The 17,500-nt window shown below is 40.9% G+C and overlaps 2 protein-coding genes across 2 annotated transcripts in view; one reads left to right on the top strand and one right to left on the bottom strand.

The window, feature by feature from the left end:
* The window catches only part of LOC137984993 (betaine--homocysteine S-methyltransferase 1-like), a 13,555-nt gene extending 1,895 nt beyond the window's left edge, over nucleotides 1-11,660 (top strand). The window contains exons 2-10 of the mRNA XM_068832381.1: nucleotides 1,586-1,721; nucleotides 3,028-3,131; nucleotides 3,903-4,097; nucleotides 5,616-5,763; nucleotides 7,296-7,478; nucleotides 7,593-7,723; nucleotides 9,213-9,310; nucleotides 11,431-11,571; nucleotides 11,612-11,660. Coding sequence (XP_068688482.1) covers nucleotides 1,586-1,721; nucleotides 3,028-3,131; nucleotides 3,903-4,097; nucleotides 5,616-5,763; nucleotides 7,296-7,478; nucleotides 7,593-7,723; nucleotides 9,213-9,310; nucleotides 11,431-11,527 — 1,092 coding nt within the window. The 3' untranslated portion in view covers nucleotides 11,528-11,571; nucleotides 11,612-11,660. The remainder of the gene's footprint in view (nucleotides 1-1,585; nucleotides 1,722-3,027; nucleotides 3,132-3,902; nucleotides 4,098-5,615; nucleotides 5,764-7,295; nucleotides 7,479-7,592; nucleotides 7,724-9,212; nucleotides 9,311-11,430; nucleotides 11,572-11,611) is intronic.
* Nucleotides 11,641-17,500, bottom strand: part of LOC137984992 (armadillo repeat-containing protein 8-like) — a 34,230-nt gene continuing 28,370 nt past the window's right edge. Inside the window, exons 17-19 of the mRNA XM_068832377.1 lie at nucleotides 17,331-17,429; nucleotides 13,677-13,939; nucleotides 11,641-12,493 (exon numbers count right to left, since the gene is read on the bottom strand). Coding sequence (XP_068688478.1) covers nucleotides 12,463-12,493; nucleotides 13,677-13,939; nucleotides 17,331-17,429 — 393 coding nt within the window. The 3' untranslated portion in view covers nucleotides 11,641-12,462. The remainder of the gene's footprint in view (nucleotides 12,494-13,676; nucleotides 13,940-17,330; nucleotides 17,430-17,500) is intronic.

Below are 17,500 nucleotides of genomic sequence, written 5' to 3'. Positions count from 1 at the left end.
CAAATCTTTGACCGGTCAGGTCTCAACAGTGATTCATCAACAATACGCGCAGGAAGATTTTGGCGAAAGGAGTGTTGCTGTTTTTCATCCGATTGAGGAAATGTTTGACTTTTCCCGAATTTGCTGGGCACAAGCAAAGATCAGGTGACATTTGCCGCTCTCTATGTCTTCTAAACTGGCGTGCGAAAGCGATATTAGCAGTTAAACCCATTGAAGCATCTTCGAATATCCAGGAATATCTGATCTTGCACAATACTTTTAAGCGGGCAAACAACTATCACACATGCGGGTTTGTTCGACATGATTTTCTCACTCTGACAAACAACTGGAAGATAAGTGTCTTTCCAAAGCCGGTTGGAAGAACTGCCTATGCCTTTTGATTGACAGGAGGTGATCACCGCACCAATCAGAACCCCGGTCCAAAATTTGAACGGGTTTTCCAAAGGAACATTTAGTGCGTGCAGGCGTATTTCTCTCCCCTTCCCCTTCCCCCACTACCATTTCGTACTGTCCTCCTCTCACTGAGCGCAATTTTTTTGACTGGCCTCAGGCCTCTGTTAGATGTCGGCCAATTGTTCTTACCGAACAAAAAATACGCCTGCTTCCCAGGCTAACTGCTCTGTGATTGGCTACCTGAGCAGGCAAGATGGAGCTATATGCAAGATCAAAGATCATTTTTTGGTGTTTTATCTCTTGTAATAAATCCTTTATTGACCAAGCTTGTTCGGTCAAGATGGCTGGAAATTGGTCGTTCTTTTTTTGCGTGTTTATCCAGCCATCTTGACCTCACGCTTGGTCAATAACCCATATCTAAAAATCTTGATAATTTGGCCCTTTTGGACAAGCATAATTTTTATTCATATTCATCCAAAGTTTCCATCATATTCACGATTTATATGTTGATTCAAGATTTACACATAAAAGAGTTCACATTTCCTTGAGTTTTTCCTTTACAAGTCAAACCAGTTTCAACACTTGAAAGAAACGTTCTTATTTGAATGATTGACACTATAACACTTAATAACTTAACAGCAATGTTATGGTACCATATCAAACACCAATTATTGCTCAAAAATATTGTCTTTTTTTGACGTAAAAAGTTACCGTGGCAACAGGAACGCCCTGCAACAACACTCCATATTTTGGCTTTAGCTGCTCTATCTCAAAAACAAACTCGGTTATGCCCATTTTTTATTTCTGAAATGTACACCGACAGCAAGTTGTCACGTCGCTGGAAAATTGCTTCCAAAGTGAAAAAAAAATTGTCCAGGGTGACTGGGCGGTAAACTTTCGTTGATCCTTTGCGCGCTGCACTCATGAATCGTCGAGATTTTTTTCGCTATTAAGCCAACAATCAGATCTTTTGTTACCCTGTAAGTATATCTCCGCGGGGGATCCAATGATGCCTCCTCGGGCCGAAGCTGGGGCAAAAACGAGAGCTTTTGCGTGTGCATTCATAATTTAGCCGTACGTGACGCCCCGACAATGAACGGATGCCGTAGATGGTCATCGTTATTATTATGTCTGATAGGGGACTGAAATAGTTTTACATGTAGGACACAAGTGATTTTCCCGTATATTTTAGGCCGCTATCTTGAAACGCCTTAATGAAGGGGAAATCATTGTAGGAGATGGTGGAATGTCACACTGTTTGGAAAAGAGGGGATATGTGAAAGCTGGACCGTGGACACCTGAATGTACTGTCGAGAACCCTGAAGCAGGTTAGGCAAGGAAAGTAGGGAAACTAAAGGACTTAAAATTGATAGGGCTGCAACGATACATTTTCTCACGGTACGATGTACGATAAACAACTCGATACGAGTGCCACGATACGATACATATCTCGATACATCATTACATAAATAATTATGTACAATGGGAAGACATTTTCCGACGAACAGCGTGTTTTGTCCATGGTTGCGCAAGACTTTGTCACTTGACAATGAACGCAATGTGTGCATCTTGAAAAATACGAGTCAGATCGGAAGCTATACGAAACTAGGATGGAACTTTCTTGCCCCCGTGTAATAACTTGCTACAAAAGGGTTACTTTTGCGTAAGGAGTCATTAAAGACAGTGATTTCTGAATGTTGAATAATAATAATAATATCGCGATATGTTGCTTAAATATCGATATTCGTATCGTTGCAAAAAATATCGCGATTCACCGGTGCACCGGTTTATCGTTGCAGCCCTAAAAACTGGCAGTCCAATACAAGAAGTCAGGGCATTGTTAAGTGTTAATAATGATCATGATAAAGCACTCTAGCCTTGCAGGTAGCTTACATAAACAGGTGCGTAAAGCAACGCTTTCTATTCTCGGATCAAGATTATGACCCAATGGTGAATAAACGCACCTATGTTGTGGACACTACGGATGGTTAAAGATAACTTCTTGGTATGATTCTGCGGGACCCCGTAGTCTCAACACATAGAGCGGATGATATTTGCATTGACGATAAAAAATTATCATTTTGATGTGTTACTGATGACAAAGCTGACGCTGAAAACAATGAAGACCTTGACGACAATAATGATGACGATGACGTTGATGCCAATGAAAATGATCGTGATGATGATAATAACTATTGACATCAACAAAACTGGTCCATAGTACTGTCGTTCACAAATGAACCACATTTGGAACTTCTTTTTTCCAGCTAAGCCCAATACTGCATAAACCATGTTTTACATGTTTTCAGGGATTTCATTAAGATTTTGAACAGTTGGGAAAAATAGGCCACTTCGGGAAATACCATAATACTCTTTGTTTGTCTCCCTAAATTTTGCATAAGCATTGTTTTTGTTTTCTCTTGGGACCCTTGTAAGTCCCAATAGAAACTCGAAACAATGCTTATGCAAAATTTGGGGAGACAGACGAAGATTATTATGGTATTTTCCGAAGTGGCCTGTTGAAAAAGTTGGTAGGGATGTTAAAAGCAACCGGGTAAGTTTGTGTTCACAGACGGTCAATTTGCCTGTTGCCCAGCCCCTAATGAAACCCCTTTATTTTTCTTTTCCATGAAGTGCGTCAGCTTCATCGTGAATTCCTGCGAGCAGGAGCTGATGTTATTCAAGCCTACACATTTTCGTATGATGATGACTTAGATGGTGATCACGCTAAGTATGGGGTGAGTACAGCCTATTATTATATAAGTATAGATATTTATGTGCATTTCCGTGATGAAATAAAAACGACAAACGATGTTTTCACCACAGGTAACCAAGGCTCATTGTGTGTGCCACATAGGTAAATATAGAGAACATATGAGGCGAAGCTTAGGTCTAGAAATTTGCTAGAAAATGGAAATAAAAATCGATGAAACTTACCATGTGGTGAGCTGTTGTTGTCTTTAATACGTACACGAAGGTTCGGGAAAAATGGTCCCCGTTTACCTTCCTTCATAGTATAGTAGGCTGATTTAGCAACAGAACGGGAACGTCAGTGGCGACGGCGCGCGCAGAAAAAACACCAATGAGAATTCAGAAAAGAGTAGACTCCACTCTTTTCTTCTCTATTCTAAATTCTCATTGGTAGTTTTGCTGCGCGCGACGTCGCCACTGACGTTCCCGTTCTGTTGCTAAATCAGCCTAGTGACAAGGTAGGAAACGGAAGCCAGCATCGGGACTCCGAAATGGCCTATTCCAAGACTTGTTGTCACATGTAGTTGGGTTTGTTGGTTCTCTACTCTGATCCAAGTGATTTTTCTCCCTAGTACTTCAGTTTTTCCCTCTCCTAAAAGACTAGCCTACAATTCGATATCAATTTATTGATTTGATTTGCCTTCTGCAATGTGTTCCCAATTAGTGCACCCGCGCTAAATAAACTTGACACAAAGTAAATTCCATCATCATTGAAATCCAATTAAAGTACATGCTTTGAAAATCTAACTCCCTTTCAGACCACTAAAATAAATCAAGCCGCATGTGACCTTGCTAAGGGTGTGGCCAAAGAGGGAGGAGCTCTTTTTGCGGGGTGTATCTGTCAGACTGCTTCTCTGTATTCATCTGGAGCTGGAAAAGAGGTTGTGTCGAAGAAGTTCAGGGAGGAGGTTGAAATTTTTCTCCAAAATGATGCGGATTTGCTCATTGCTGAGGTAATGTGCCATTATCAGACATTACATGTTGTATTGTATTGTAAACTTGTTTTAGCCTTCCGAAACTGAATTAGGACAAGGCCTTAATTATGATCAGCAACAAACATTACAAGAGATACCGCCATGTTCTCGCCATGTTAGTACTCGATAGCCAAGTGGCCGAGCCTATGCATGCCCTAAGATGGACTGTGCCTAGGGTCCAGTCCTAACCATAACGATATTACATCCCCCCTATGCATTATGGTAAATAAAACAACAATAGCTTGGTAACCTAGCAGTTCAAGATTTAATAACAAAAACGTAGTCAGTCTGGCGACAAAGTAGACTGCAGTTCTTTGACATCACATTTTATGTTCCAGGTTCTTCTCCCGCAAGTATGTTGCCAGATCCTTCCTTTGCCTCTCACTCCTTGTTGCGTTCTCCATTTGGTGATCCACTGCGTGTTGTACCCGGAGCTCTTCCGGTGGCAGTTTCTACTGTTTCTGCTTCCGGTCCTTGGTTTGCACCCGCGCTCCCTCCATCTTCCCATGGCAGCATCTTTGATTCTTCTCTTAGCTTTCTGCGGGTGGACCACTCCCACTCCTCTTCCTCTGAGTTGAAAGGGACCTTCTTGAAAGGTACAGTGGTGCGAGTGATGTTGGTGCCATATGATCTCTTTGCAATGCAAACGCTTTCTATGCTGTGCATGCCATGGGTGTCTTTCATATGCAGGCGATCCCTTGTCGGTTGTCTCCTTCTGGACCGGGCCCGGGTCTCCTATTCATTTCTGATGTCTTAAACTGATTTTTTTCTGTCTGCGTAGTCTTCCATCTTCGTCTTCTCTTCAAGGCCCCTCTGGTAGAGCTCTTCAAAGTTTAACTCTCGTGGTACTTTCCCCACTGGCAGCCTAGTTCGAAATTTCCAATTAGGGTACATGATGGCTGCTGGTGCAATGTGGTGTTGATTGATATGCCCAAAGAAAACGCTGGGTCTCTTGCTTGAAACTGCTCCCTGTTAATCTAGAGACCCGATATACTTCCTTCACAATTCTCATGAACTGTTCTGCTTCTCCGTTAGCCTGCAGGTTTAAAGGGTAAGTACGACCTAGAAAACGTTTCTCTGAATCGAAAGTTCTTTACCTATGTTGTCATACTTGACCACTCATTTGGGCTTAATGTGTTTAAATAGCCAACAAGAACGCTTCAAAAATAGGCATGTTTAAATTGAAAACCGCCATCTTTGTTTTAGTGTATGTAAACGAAGCTATGACGTAGCAATAGTCAAAGATTTCTCCGGGCAAATATAGAAGCAAACAACGAAAACACAGGCGGCGAGGAGAGCGATACTGACTCAATTGTAGACTTGAATCTTAAGCCAGAGGGTTTATTGTGTTAATATTGGCTCCACCATCAGAACAGAGTTGCCTCGTGGTTGTGCCGAGCGTGACTTGAAGCTCTGGAATCAGCGTTAAAGACTGAGTAGGGTGGGAGCTCTGGTTTGAGTTTTTCTTACTTTTCTTTTTTCTCCGCTACTCTTCAGTTCTTTTCTTGTCTGGAGGAGGCCGAATGGGCAGTAGAAGTGATGAAGAGCACAGGAAAACCAATTGCGATGACGATGTGCATTGGTCCTCTTGGTGATCGCAATGGAGTGTCTCCCGGGGAGTGTGCTGTTGGACTTGCAAAAGCAGGTACTACTGCGTAGAGTTAAGATAAACCTCTCATAGAGAGACTGCTACTGAAACCGAACATTTGTAGATGGCTGTATGAATGTATAGCCAATCTTTGAGTTTAATGGACAATTCGTAAGAGAATAAATAGACGTGTTAAAGCATTCAGCAGACAGCATGAACGTTTGCATGTTAGATCCAGTTTCGAATGTCATGCAAACCCTATTAGCCTGCCGAAAAAGGTTTTCTTTAAATGGTAAGATTTTGAATAGTTTTTATGTGAAGAAAAAGGCAAATAACTTCGTTACGCTCGAAAAGTGTCAGTGCTTTCAAGAAAAGAGAAGCAAACGTGTTCAGTCTCATTCCTCTTGACCCAGCTTCTGTCTTTCGCGGTACAAAATGAGGCATCATAAATGAACAAACTAACCCGATAAAACACTGCTGCTCGTTTTTAAACATTACGTAAACGGTTGATCGTGTACTATCGACTTTATAAAATAGGCTCAATAATGCACGCATCTTCATTGGTTCTCTCCTACGGTCTATTAGCGGACATATGCATAGCTGACGTCATCAATAGGAAGAAAGAAAAACACGTTTCTCTGTTGAAAACTGTGGACAGTTAGTGGATAGTTAGGTCGATTCTGCTTTCGAAGCGATTGCCTCTTCCAAGCCAAGCAACGCTCGATTCAGGCAGTTGCGTGCTTCTCTGAACCAATTACAATTCTTTGTTACGCGCAGCGACCATTCAGTTTGCTTTATTTTTATAGATTAGATCAAAGTGCTAATTTGGTGTCTGTCAAGTGGGGAAGTTATCCTCTTTCGAATACGTTAGAAAGATTTTGAAATAAAAAGGCTTTTTTCTGTGTATTTTAATCCTTTATTTGGTAAAACAACTAGATTCCATGTTACCGTGCGTCTGTTCTGTAATAGATCACAGCATACGTCAAAATGTGGTAAGAACATCACCGACACACTTTTTTGCTCTTACTGCATTTTGCCGTCATCTGTGATCTACTGCTGAACAGATGCACGACAACATGGAATCTATTTGTTAAATAGTTACACACGGGAGGTTGCTAAGCACTCCATGATGAATCTAGAGTCCACGCGGCTGTCGCCTCGTGCGACTATTATGCTTCTTTTGTGCTCAGGAAACTCCCGCGTGCAACTATAATATCTCGCTCCTACACGCTCAACCGTTTGCTATTTCACAGTTATTCATCGAAGTGGAGGTTAATAATTGTTGTGTAAAATATGTTCGGAAATCTCAAATCTCGTGCGCCGGATACTCGGAATTGAATGGTACTTGGATAATCACCTCCGAATTAGCCAATCAGCGCGCTCGGAGAGCACTATTCACTTGTGTGGTATATACTAATTGTTATTAAAAGCCTCGTGGTTACGCTTCGCTTAGGCTTCCTCGCCACCTATCGATATAATTTGTTGTCACTTCAATATGTCATTTGTTGTGGCAGTGTGGTGATTAAAATTCGATAAAAATCCACTTTGCACGAGCAACCGCAGACTATTAATTACCTTTTGAAACATAGGAGCTAACATCATTGGTGTCAATTGCCGTTTCGGACCGAACGAAGCATTACAGACGATTTGTCTGATGAAAGAGGCCTTGGAAAAAGCTGACCTTAAGGTTCATCTAATGGTCCAACCAGTGTGTTATCATACCCCAGATGCTGGTCCCAAGGGATGGGTTAACCTACCAGAAGCACCGTTTGGTAAGTCAACAGCCAATGATGTAGGTAGTAAAGCAGGGTTGCACAACCCTCCCTTAGAATGCAACTTCCCTTACGTTTTTCCTTTAACTTCATCATGATCTTTTTCTTGCCAAGCATTGGAGCCCCGTCTTCTAACCCGGTGGGATGTGCACAAGTACGCTAGGCGGGCCTATGATTTGGGAGTCAGGTACATAGGTGGATGCTGTGGATTTGAACCCTATCACATACGGGCCATCGCAGAAGAGGTATGTCGGTATGTTTATTTAAGGAAAGTAAAAAGTATGAAGATTTGAATCAGAGCAGCACTCAAATTCATGTCAATGCAAAAAAAAAAAAAGACGGCAAGGATTCGTTTCCCGGACTCAGCGTAAAGTAAGAGAAGTTTTTGGGAATGACCTTAGCCTAAAATTCAATTAATACGGATAAGCAAATCCCACGCATTTGTCTTCAAAGGTTGGCAGGTATACAATCACTTTACGCCATTCTACCTTCATGTAATACATACATGCAAGTAAAACTACTTATATACTTCATAAAACAACAACCTGCCTCTGTAGAGATCAAGACAAGCACACGAATTTAACCCTCAACTCGTACCAGTTTACGAGTTTAAACAAATTTTCAATTGGTCCACTGGCTATATTTAGCTCTCTTTCGTATTATTAGTTAAATTAACTCAAGTTTGTTATATTGTATACATTAATATTATAGATTTTAGAACTATTTATGTATTTTTAGATTTCCATATATTACTTACGTCATATATTTTTTTTGTATAGCTTATATTTAGCAATTATTGAATGAGGCTGAGTAGGATATGAAAAATTCTGCATGTCGAGGAGGGTGTTATCCACCAAGGCCGAAGGCCGAGGTGGATAACATCCTCCGAGATCTGAAGAATTCTTCATATTCCACGAAAGCCGAATTCAATAATTGCTTTATTATTCATTCAAAATATTTTCTTCGCTCAAACTTCTAAACCTACTCGCAGCCATTTTTCTGCTCAACAAAAGTAACACAATCTCGCCCCCAGCTTTTTTCGGTCAACGGTTCAATAATTTGCAGCGGGCTGCACTTTTGACGTCATTGATTCAATATGACGAAGTTTCTTTCCAAATTTGGTGAACAGCAGCTGGTTATGGTGAATTATACGTGTGGTTTTAACCAATCAGAAACGGGGAAATATTTTGAATAAATAAATAAATAAATAAATAAATATATATATATATATATATATCTTCACAGGTAAAACAGTGTAACTACTGGCAATTCTATAAATGAAATTAAGAGGTCGCATAACTAAAACAAAGTAAATTGAAGTAGAAAATCGCGTCGTGTGTTCGTTTATTTGCTTGTCTGTTTTGTTAGTAATTTCTACAAGTATAGTCTATTTATACATTCGTCATTGACCAAACGGAAACGTGATGTTCTGTTGATTATAGGGATAATATTACGAAATTTCTCTTCGAGTATTAAAAAATATTTCATAGGTGAGCGAAGCGAACGAATGAAATATTTTTGAACACGAGAAGAGGAATTTCTCATCTCCAAGCCGCCATGTAATATTCTATTTATTATATAAACACCAATAAAATACTAAATCATTTCACTTTGATATCGAAAAGCAACAGTGATCTTGCTCACGTGGTATTTCATTGGTGTAAATATAATAAATAATGAATATGATCACGACAACGATTCATGTCAAGCATTTTCAAACCTTTGACTTCTCAGTTGGCTCATGAACGTGGAAAGTTACCCGTTGCGAGTGAGAAACATGGTCTCTGGGGCGAGGCACTTAAAAATCACGGAACGAATGAGGTGAAAGCAAGGTAGGAAAGGATAGGATTGAGGAACAAGGACCAGGAGCCCGTTTCATGCTAGTTCCGAAACTTTACCGGCCATTTTCGTGTGTCACAATTTCCTTTATCTATCAAGAACGGAGAGTATATAAGTCGTCAAGCTTCACTGTCATTTTTCTTTTTGTTACCTTGAAAACATTTCCAAAACAAGCAGTTGGCAGTTTCACAAATGGCATGTCGGGCCCGTAGAGTTTTCAGGACTTTCGGGAAACGGGCCCCTGAAGTAATACTACGGACGGCAACCGGAAGTGAGCTGTTTTCCCCCAAAACGTGTCTTCACACAGCCACATTTACACTGCTAAATATAGTTTTTCTATTAGAGATGATTAGTGTAAAAATATGGGAGACACCACTGTCCTGGCACGCGACATGTTCTCTCCCGGTTGCCGTCCGCGTCTCAAAAACGCGCGCGCTTAAGCTCCCTAGTATAGAATCTTTACTGGCGTCATTGCTTCCATTTTGTGTCGTCGGCTTATGAAATTGTCTCCAGAAAGCGCCTTACTATGATATTCATAGGGAGGTTAAGCCAAGTGAACGCTTTTATTAAAGTAACGACAAAAAATGAATGGTTCAAATTATTGTATGCTCACGTTGTCCTTACTAGTTAAATTATAGGTCAAACATCTCAAATACAAATGAGTAACAATTACCATCAATTAATACTTTCAACTTTTGTCTCGTATCAGTTGCTGTATTTCTTCCTCACTTCGTACTTGAAAGCGTTTTGTCGCGGCCATGACTTGAAAATTACTCAGATTTCCGAATTTCTTTGAAAATCGCGGTGAATGAGCTCACAAATTTGCCGCGTGTTTAAGACGCATGTCCTGATCACGTGCAAGTCCAAGGTTCAAGCTGTTGTTTCCCTAGGGAGTTAGTGAGTTTTGTTCGCCCAGGGAGTTATACAGTTTTGAGGCGCGTCACGTGATACGTTCTCGTCCAATAAAAAACTGCATTTCAGTTGTAAGGTATAACAATATACACTTAACGTATGGCCCCGAGGGAAACAAACCAATCAAAGTGCTCATTTTGTTGAGTAATCCTCGAATTGTAAGCAATCGTAAGCAATGCAAAAACTGGCACATCATTGGTTGGTTAGAGGGCTCAAAAATCCATACGTTCTTAGAAAAAGTTTGAAGTTTTTTACCAAAACCGCACAGATTACCTGATACTTCGGGTTCGAATTTCCAGAGATTACTTATACAATGCACTCTCAGTTCCAGTCTACTGTTTAGTCGTTTTTCACTCCGGTCAATCACGGCCGAAAGGGAATGGTCAGATCGAGCATTCTGCGGAATAGACCACTTTCATAAATGACAACTTTTACATTCTTTTTTATTTATGTTAATTGCACCTACTGCCCTCATTTTGAAACAAAAATTCTTTTGAAGTTGCTCGTCGTAGCGAGGCTAGAAACGGTTATTAGCATTAAAACAGAAGAAGATTTTATTTGGCCGCCATAATTAATGAGGTCTATTGACCGAATGCAAAAATGGCCGCGAACAAATGATTCTTTTGTCTTTGTGTTAATTCGCCTAACTAGCCTCGTTAACACGAGTAAAATGGAAAGAATTTGGGCTGTAAAACGAGGCTACGATCTTGGACAGATTAAATGGAAAATTGAGACCACCCCTCCACCCAAAATCATTGATGGGAAAATGACGCGTTATGACCTTCGCGCGGGGGGGCATTTCTGTTCCATTATATTCTGTCCAAGATTGTTGTTAGGCTAATTAACAAAGAGAAAAAAGATAATTTGTTGGCGGCCATTTTTACATCTGGCCAATGGATTTTTTTTGGGTTCCGCTTTCAACAAACCGTCAACTGTCACTGCGAAGAGAGATTTTTAGTTGCAAGTTGAATTTCACAGTTCATGTTTATGAAAGGAGCATTAAGAGGTTCTTTAGAGTGAAATGATAAAATGTGTTTCGTGGTTTTCCGAAAAATTTTGACCTATGAGGCACCTTACACAAATCCCGGTATTGGGAGTCAAAAGCAGCTCCGTAAAATTTAAACACCCCGGAAGTATAACGATCCTAAAAAAAAAAAAAACATAACAGTGAAATGATTTTTTGGTATACTTTGTTTTTCAGAGCTAGCAGAGCCTACTGGGAGAATCTAAAACCGGCAAGTGGTCGACCATTTTGTCCAGCACTTAGTGGAGAAACACATCCTGGGCCCTTGCAGTGAAGGACATAACTTCGTGAAAGAACCCATCATAAGAAAGACACCTTACCTTGGAATGGAGGAAGGGGGGGGGGGGGGGGAAAGGGTTGTGAGGCTTTGACGACGAAAGAAACGAGTCACCTGAAAACATAATTCCATAATTCCTCATTTTTACGATCTTTTCGTTATCATACAAGGTTGTTCAGGTTGAAACATGTGGCGCGTCTATCTCCATTCCTGGATTTGAAGTAGTTAGAAGAGAAAATTGAGAAATATCTTCAGTTACGCTCGCTTCCTCCACATAAACTCCAATTCGGTCTTTTAATGTCCATGCTGGGAAGAATATAGCAATATACGAAAATGTGACACGCGAAAGTTTGAAAATTTGACAAAAGTCGAATGAAAAGATTAAATGGCTGAAGTTTCGAGAAATAACCCTTCGTTAGACTACGAGCAGTTCCTCCTCTTAGCTAGTGGAGCAGGCACGGGAAAAAATGGCCGCGGGAAATCTGGATTCCTAAGCGAATCCAGGTTTCGCGCGGCCATTTTTTCTCCTTGTGCTCGACTAACGAAGCGACGAAAGAAAGACTGCTCGTTTCGTAGTCTAAGGAATTGTGGGTTATTTGAAGTTCGTAGCTCTGACATTGGTGGTCGGAGACATGGTAGCGAAAAAATACAAATAAATGATTTGAATTAAAAGCCTTCACTTCACACAGGAATTGAGTGCCGCGTTGAAGAAGAAATTCTTGTCCCTGGTTGCGGCTTTCCGTTTTGCCTTAGTGTGGGGCATGCAGAGACTTGTTTTCTTTGAACGTATTGTTTTGTGGCCTTTATTATTATGTTCTTGCCGATCAATATTAAAGCCATTGGGTTGTGACCTTTGAACCGGAAATCGGCCAGAACCAAAAAATGCTATCAGAGGATAGGCTACCTCAAGCCACTTCATTGCCAAGATAGGATCACGTAAACTGCTGGAGTGCAGTCTTCACTCTGATAAAAAGGAGAAAAGAAAAGGAAAAGAACGCTAGTAAGGTCCTGGCTTTAATTTTGCTTATCCCAACTAGTCCCTCTGCTCAAAAACCAACAAAGCCCGTGAAATTCCAATTCGATCTGGAATGCACAGACATATGTTGAACGAGTTCCTGAGCGCTCTTTAAAAAATGTTCCGTGGGTAAACAAATTCGATTTCCCATTCCAGTCACTCTTTTGTGAAGTCGCCCAATATCTGTGACTCCCAGGATTGATCAGTATGTAAATTCACCCTCAATTTCAATACACTGTCAGGTAGACAAGTGTTGAGAATGAAGATTATTATCAGCTTAAGGATATGATCCTGATGTAACACCTACTTCTCATGAACAGCTAAGGAAGAAATCTCTGTAGAATGAAACGAGATGCAAAATCTCGCTAATATATAATTCTTTGGGACAAGAACTGAAGACCCTTCAGTAGCCATCTTCATCAAGGGGGACTGCTGAACAAAGCAAAGAATGCGGCAGTAGGAGCATTAAAATCTTAGCAATTTGCAAAGCAGGGTGAAGGGATTTCTTTCTCGACCCTTGCACAGGACAATAGGGAGCTTAAGATCTACGACGACGACGACGTCGACGAAAACGCCACAAAACAATGATATCATTGGTTAAAAGAGCATAAATAATCGTGCTGCACGTGCGGCACGGATTTTATCTCATATTTTTGCGGTTCTCTGCGTGACGACGACGGAAATCACTAAATTTTAGGTTTTGACGACAACGTGAGCATGCAACAGAGAATCTTTCATTCTCTATTTTCAGTCTGAAACCGCTCGTACCAATTTATTTTTAGTATACTTCGCCCACATTGTACGACGTGAACGAGATGGAATAATCGCGAAAGACTTTTACCAGAGCAAAGCTCTATTTTGAGGTGACGTTTTCGTCGACGTCGTCGTCGTAGATCTTAAGGTTCCTAATATCATTTTAGCGTGACCGGTCCATATCTCAGAATGCCTTGGACGATGGGGGCCTGGATCAGGATTAGGGTTAGTTCCCAGGCGCCCATCGACCAAGTGACTTCTGACATAAATATGGAAACAAGTCCCTACCTGACCGGAACGGATACAGTTTTCTTTTTAAGATGGAAGCCAAAGGGTATGTGTTTTCGAAAGAACGACAGTCACGTACAGTCAACATACCTTTCAAACAAATTGACATCTGATGTCGTTAGTAGAGATTGCAAAAGTTTCTGTACTCCAAGATCCCGGAGTTTCTGTTGTCGCTCCACGGCGGCTTCCTCGGTGCTCCATACAAGGTTTGATACACAGTATGTGGCAGCCATTTGTAGCTTTACACTGTCATTCATCATGTATTGCATCAGCCTCTTCAACAGGCTTTCGTCTCTCATCACAAATTCCTTCGCTGATGAGCCGTTGGCTATGTTAGCTATCACGCACAGCGCCTGCGTGCGAAATAAAAAAAACAAATTATTAAAGGCAGAGTATCACGTTATGTTCTAGCCGTAACGAATGTCATCATTTATGAGCCAATCGGAAGCGTCGTTATAATTCGTGCGGGGAATTTACGGGGAATTTCTCGCGATTACCAATCACTAATGAGCTAGGGGTTTAACGAAATTTTCACGCACGAATTATAACGTCGCTTCCGATTGGCTTAGAAACGGTGACATTCGATACTCTCCCTTTAATACAAGGTTCCGCGGCCAATCAAATAATAAGCAGCTAGTAGACTAAATAAGAGCTATCTGTCGTTTTCTGGTTCACAGTTGAGACATCCTTCTCTTGCAGCTTCTTTCATGGCTGATTCTACCAATGTTGGAAGCACAACTTCTGTCACAGTATGTACATATACGTGAGGTGCCACAGCGCCCTCTGTTCAGTGCTGTTGTTGTCCTTTCGGCGCTGGCGTTTCTCAATCTTAAGGTGGCTACTACAGTTATCCGAAGAAAAAATATCAAAATTTTGAAATCTGTGAAATTAAAGCAAAATGATGTCTCTTGTGAAGTACTGGTCACTGCAATTGATGTAAAATGTAATTTTACCTAACAAATAAATACAAATCAGGGGAAAACGTTTAACTTAGTGACGGACTTCCTGGAGGGGAGACTGGAAACTAGACATTTCAAAGGCCTTTTTCTCAAAACCTAGCCGTACAAATCACCTTAAGCTCAATTCTTCAAAGAGAAGAGATCTTAGTTTCACGAATTACTTTTCGGACCCGAAAAGCTTCCGGGACCTTTGAGAAACTGGCCCCTAGTGCCCAAAGTTTGGGATACCGTACCAAAGGCGCCTATCGCATAGACCCCACTTTACCAAGAAAAATGCCCTTGGAGTAAATTGCCATTATTCCGGTCTTAAACAAGCACAAGACGCAATATAAAAGTGGTTGCTTCAGGCTCTGTTTTTGTTCGATTTCATTCAAACACGACTGATAATCCAAGATGGTGCCCCACAGAGAGCAACACAGAGACAGAGGAGGAACCCTTAAAAAGACGATATACTAAAACAGTGGATAGCGTTGCAGGTGCGCTCTGATTGGCTACTCAAACTTCGAATATCCTTTGCTATGGAGTGTTTTCACGTGACGTCACGGCGGCCATTTTGGTGTCCCAAAACAAAGGAACGGCGACCATGTTGGTGTCCCCAACTAATCCTCAGGGAATCGAGCTCTTTTATCATGCAAACGTTTTCGTTTGTTTTGGTGGAAAAACAAGGTTACTGATCACGTGAGTGAAAACACTCTATTATTCAACACATTGTGACAATGTCCAAATATGGTCATAGCGCAGTCAATATTCGTCGTGCGTACTCAGCAGATATCATGCGATATATGTAATTTTGTGTATCGCGGAGAAAGATGGTCTTTTTTCCAGCTTTTGTTTTTCCAATAAAAGTAGAAAATTGCGCTTTGTCATCAATGTGTTGAATAATAAAACAATTACCCTGCTGGATCTTGCGGAATATCGCCTGATTTTAGCCAACTTGGCCTACGCCCTCGTCGGCTAAGTATCAGGCGATATTCCGCGCGATCTCGCAGGATAATTGTTAACTATACACCTTCGGGCAACTCGCGCGGGATTTCCGCACGAAAATATTGTTACAATCGTTGCAGGAATAAACGATTTAAATTCATCTTTCTGTGCTATATTACCTCACTGTTTTAGTATATACTAAAACAACTATTCACCTCAGTCAGTCAGTGGCTAGTGGTGGATATTTACCGAGCCGCGAAGCGGTGAATAACAAATAAATCAAACCATCTTGATTTTCAGTAAAGCCTGACAAGGGAAACAGTATCGCAAAAAAGTTTTGGAACTATCTGAAACGACACTGGGATGTCGATAATTTATCTCCTTCGCCACACAGTCCAACCCCAGGAAACCAATATTAATAGACAATGAAGGAGGGTTAGTTTCTAAAGAAACTTTCGTACGAAATTTTGGTTTAACCCTTTGACTCTAATGAGTGATCAGTATGTATGCTTATTCGCTCAGGTCAGGTAGTACGAATTATGTTTTGAAACAAGCCAAGACAAAGAGGTTACGCGACTTTGTCCCGGTTAAACACGCTTAAGACTAGGGCTACATTGACTATTGGAACCATATTCACGTGTGATCAATATATTTATGAGGGTGCTAATGGGGGTACCCAATTGTCAGTTAACTACTAATTTTTCGGCCAATTGTCAGTTAACTACGTATATGTGTTTTGTATTTATGCAGCTACTTCAGTGCTATGCACTGCAAGACATTGAAATAAACAAACATCATTATCATTAGAAATTCTCAAATTTCAATGAAATGTCAGTCAGACAGGAATTGAGAATGATAATTAACACCTTAAGAGGTGTGATCTTGATATAACCGAAATTCTCATTACTTTCCCAAAAAAATCAATGATACTAGTTGGGAGAATGAACTTTTAGCTCTTGGGAATGAAACGAGCTAATAACGGTAAATTAACAACTGTAAGAGGAGATTTTCGAGTGTTAGCAGTTCGCCAGGGGCTATCGTGACGTGCCCGACGTTTCGAGCATTAACCTCTGACGAACGGCAAGCGCTAAAAACGTCATAAAAAGGATCGAGCCTCAAAGCTCGTATTTTGGCAAGGAGACTCGTGGTTTCGAGTCTTAAAGTGCTTATCACCTCAACAAACTTTTCCGCTTTATTTATTCTCAGAAGTCATCCCGAAATGTATTTTGTGTTTTTAGAACCTTTTGATTGAAAATTCATTGCTTTGAAAGCCGGAAAAACTGGTTATACTTTGATCCATAGCCGAGCAGTGCAGGGGAATGGGTTCGATACCGGGTTGACGTCACAGACTGCAGTGATGCAAAGGAATTTGTGACGTTCACACGGTGTCGAACCCATTCCCCTTCATTCCTCGGTTACCGATCAAAATAAGACCACTTTTCCAGTCTTTCAAAGCGAATAATAAAGTGGATATTTAATCAAAAGGCTTAAAAAACTACACAGTATATCACTGGGACGATTTCGGAGAATAAATAAAGTGGGAAAGGTTGTTGCGGTGATTGGGACTTTAAAGAGTAAGATGTGCCTTGTACCCAGCAGCCTGGGTCCTGGGTCAATTGTGTCCTGGTGAAAATATTGAAACGAGGAAACAAAGAAATGAATGAAACATTAACCTAGTAAAAATTGCAAGCACCTTCGACTACCTTTGAGTTCCAAGCCGCTTATGACTGTTAAGGAGCTTAAATTCAAGTTTCGCAGAACTTATCATGTAAATATGTTCTTCGTTTGCGTCATAACAGGCAAAACTCTAGCATTTTCGCGATCGATATAACGTAGACACGAAACCGGAAGCTTGATTTACCTGTTCTTTGACGTCTTCAGGGCGTGCTTCACTGTCGAGTATTGGTTTAACACTTTCCATGACACGAGAGCCGTGTATCTGCATGATTCGGTCAATATCCTGAAAGCAAAGATTTAAAAGGTCAATAATTGGGACTTTGAGGATCTAATGAATGAAGAATGAATGAAGCT

This window comes from Montipora foliosa, chromosome 14, assembly GCF_036669935.1.
Source record: "Montipora foliosa isolate CH-2021 chromosome 14, ASM3666993v2, whole genome shotgun sequence".
Lineage (NCBI taxonomy): Eukaryota > Metazoa > Cnidaria > Anthozoa > Scleractinia > Acroporidae > Montipora > Montipora foliosa.
The sequence above is the reverse complement of the archived record's forward strand: the minus strand, read 5'-3'. Positions and strand labels throughout refer to the sequence as shown.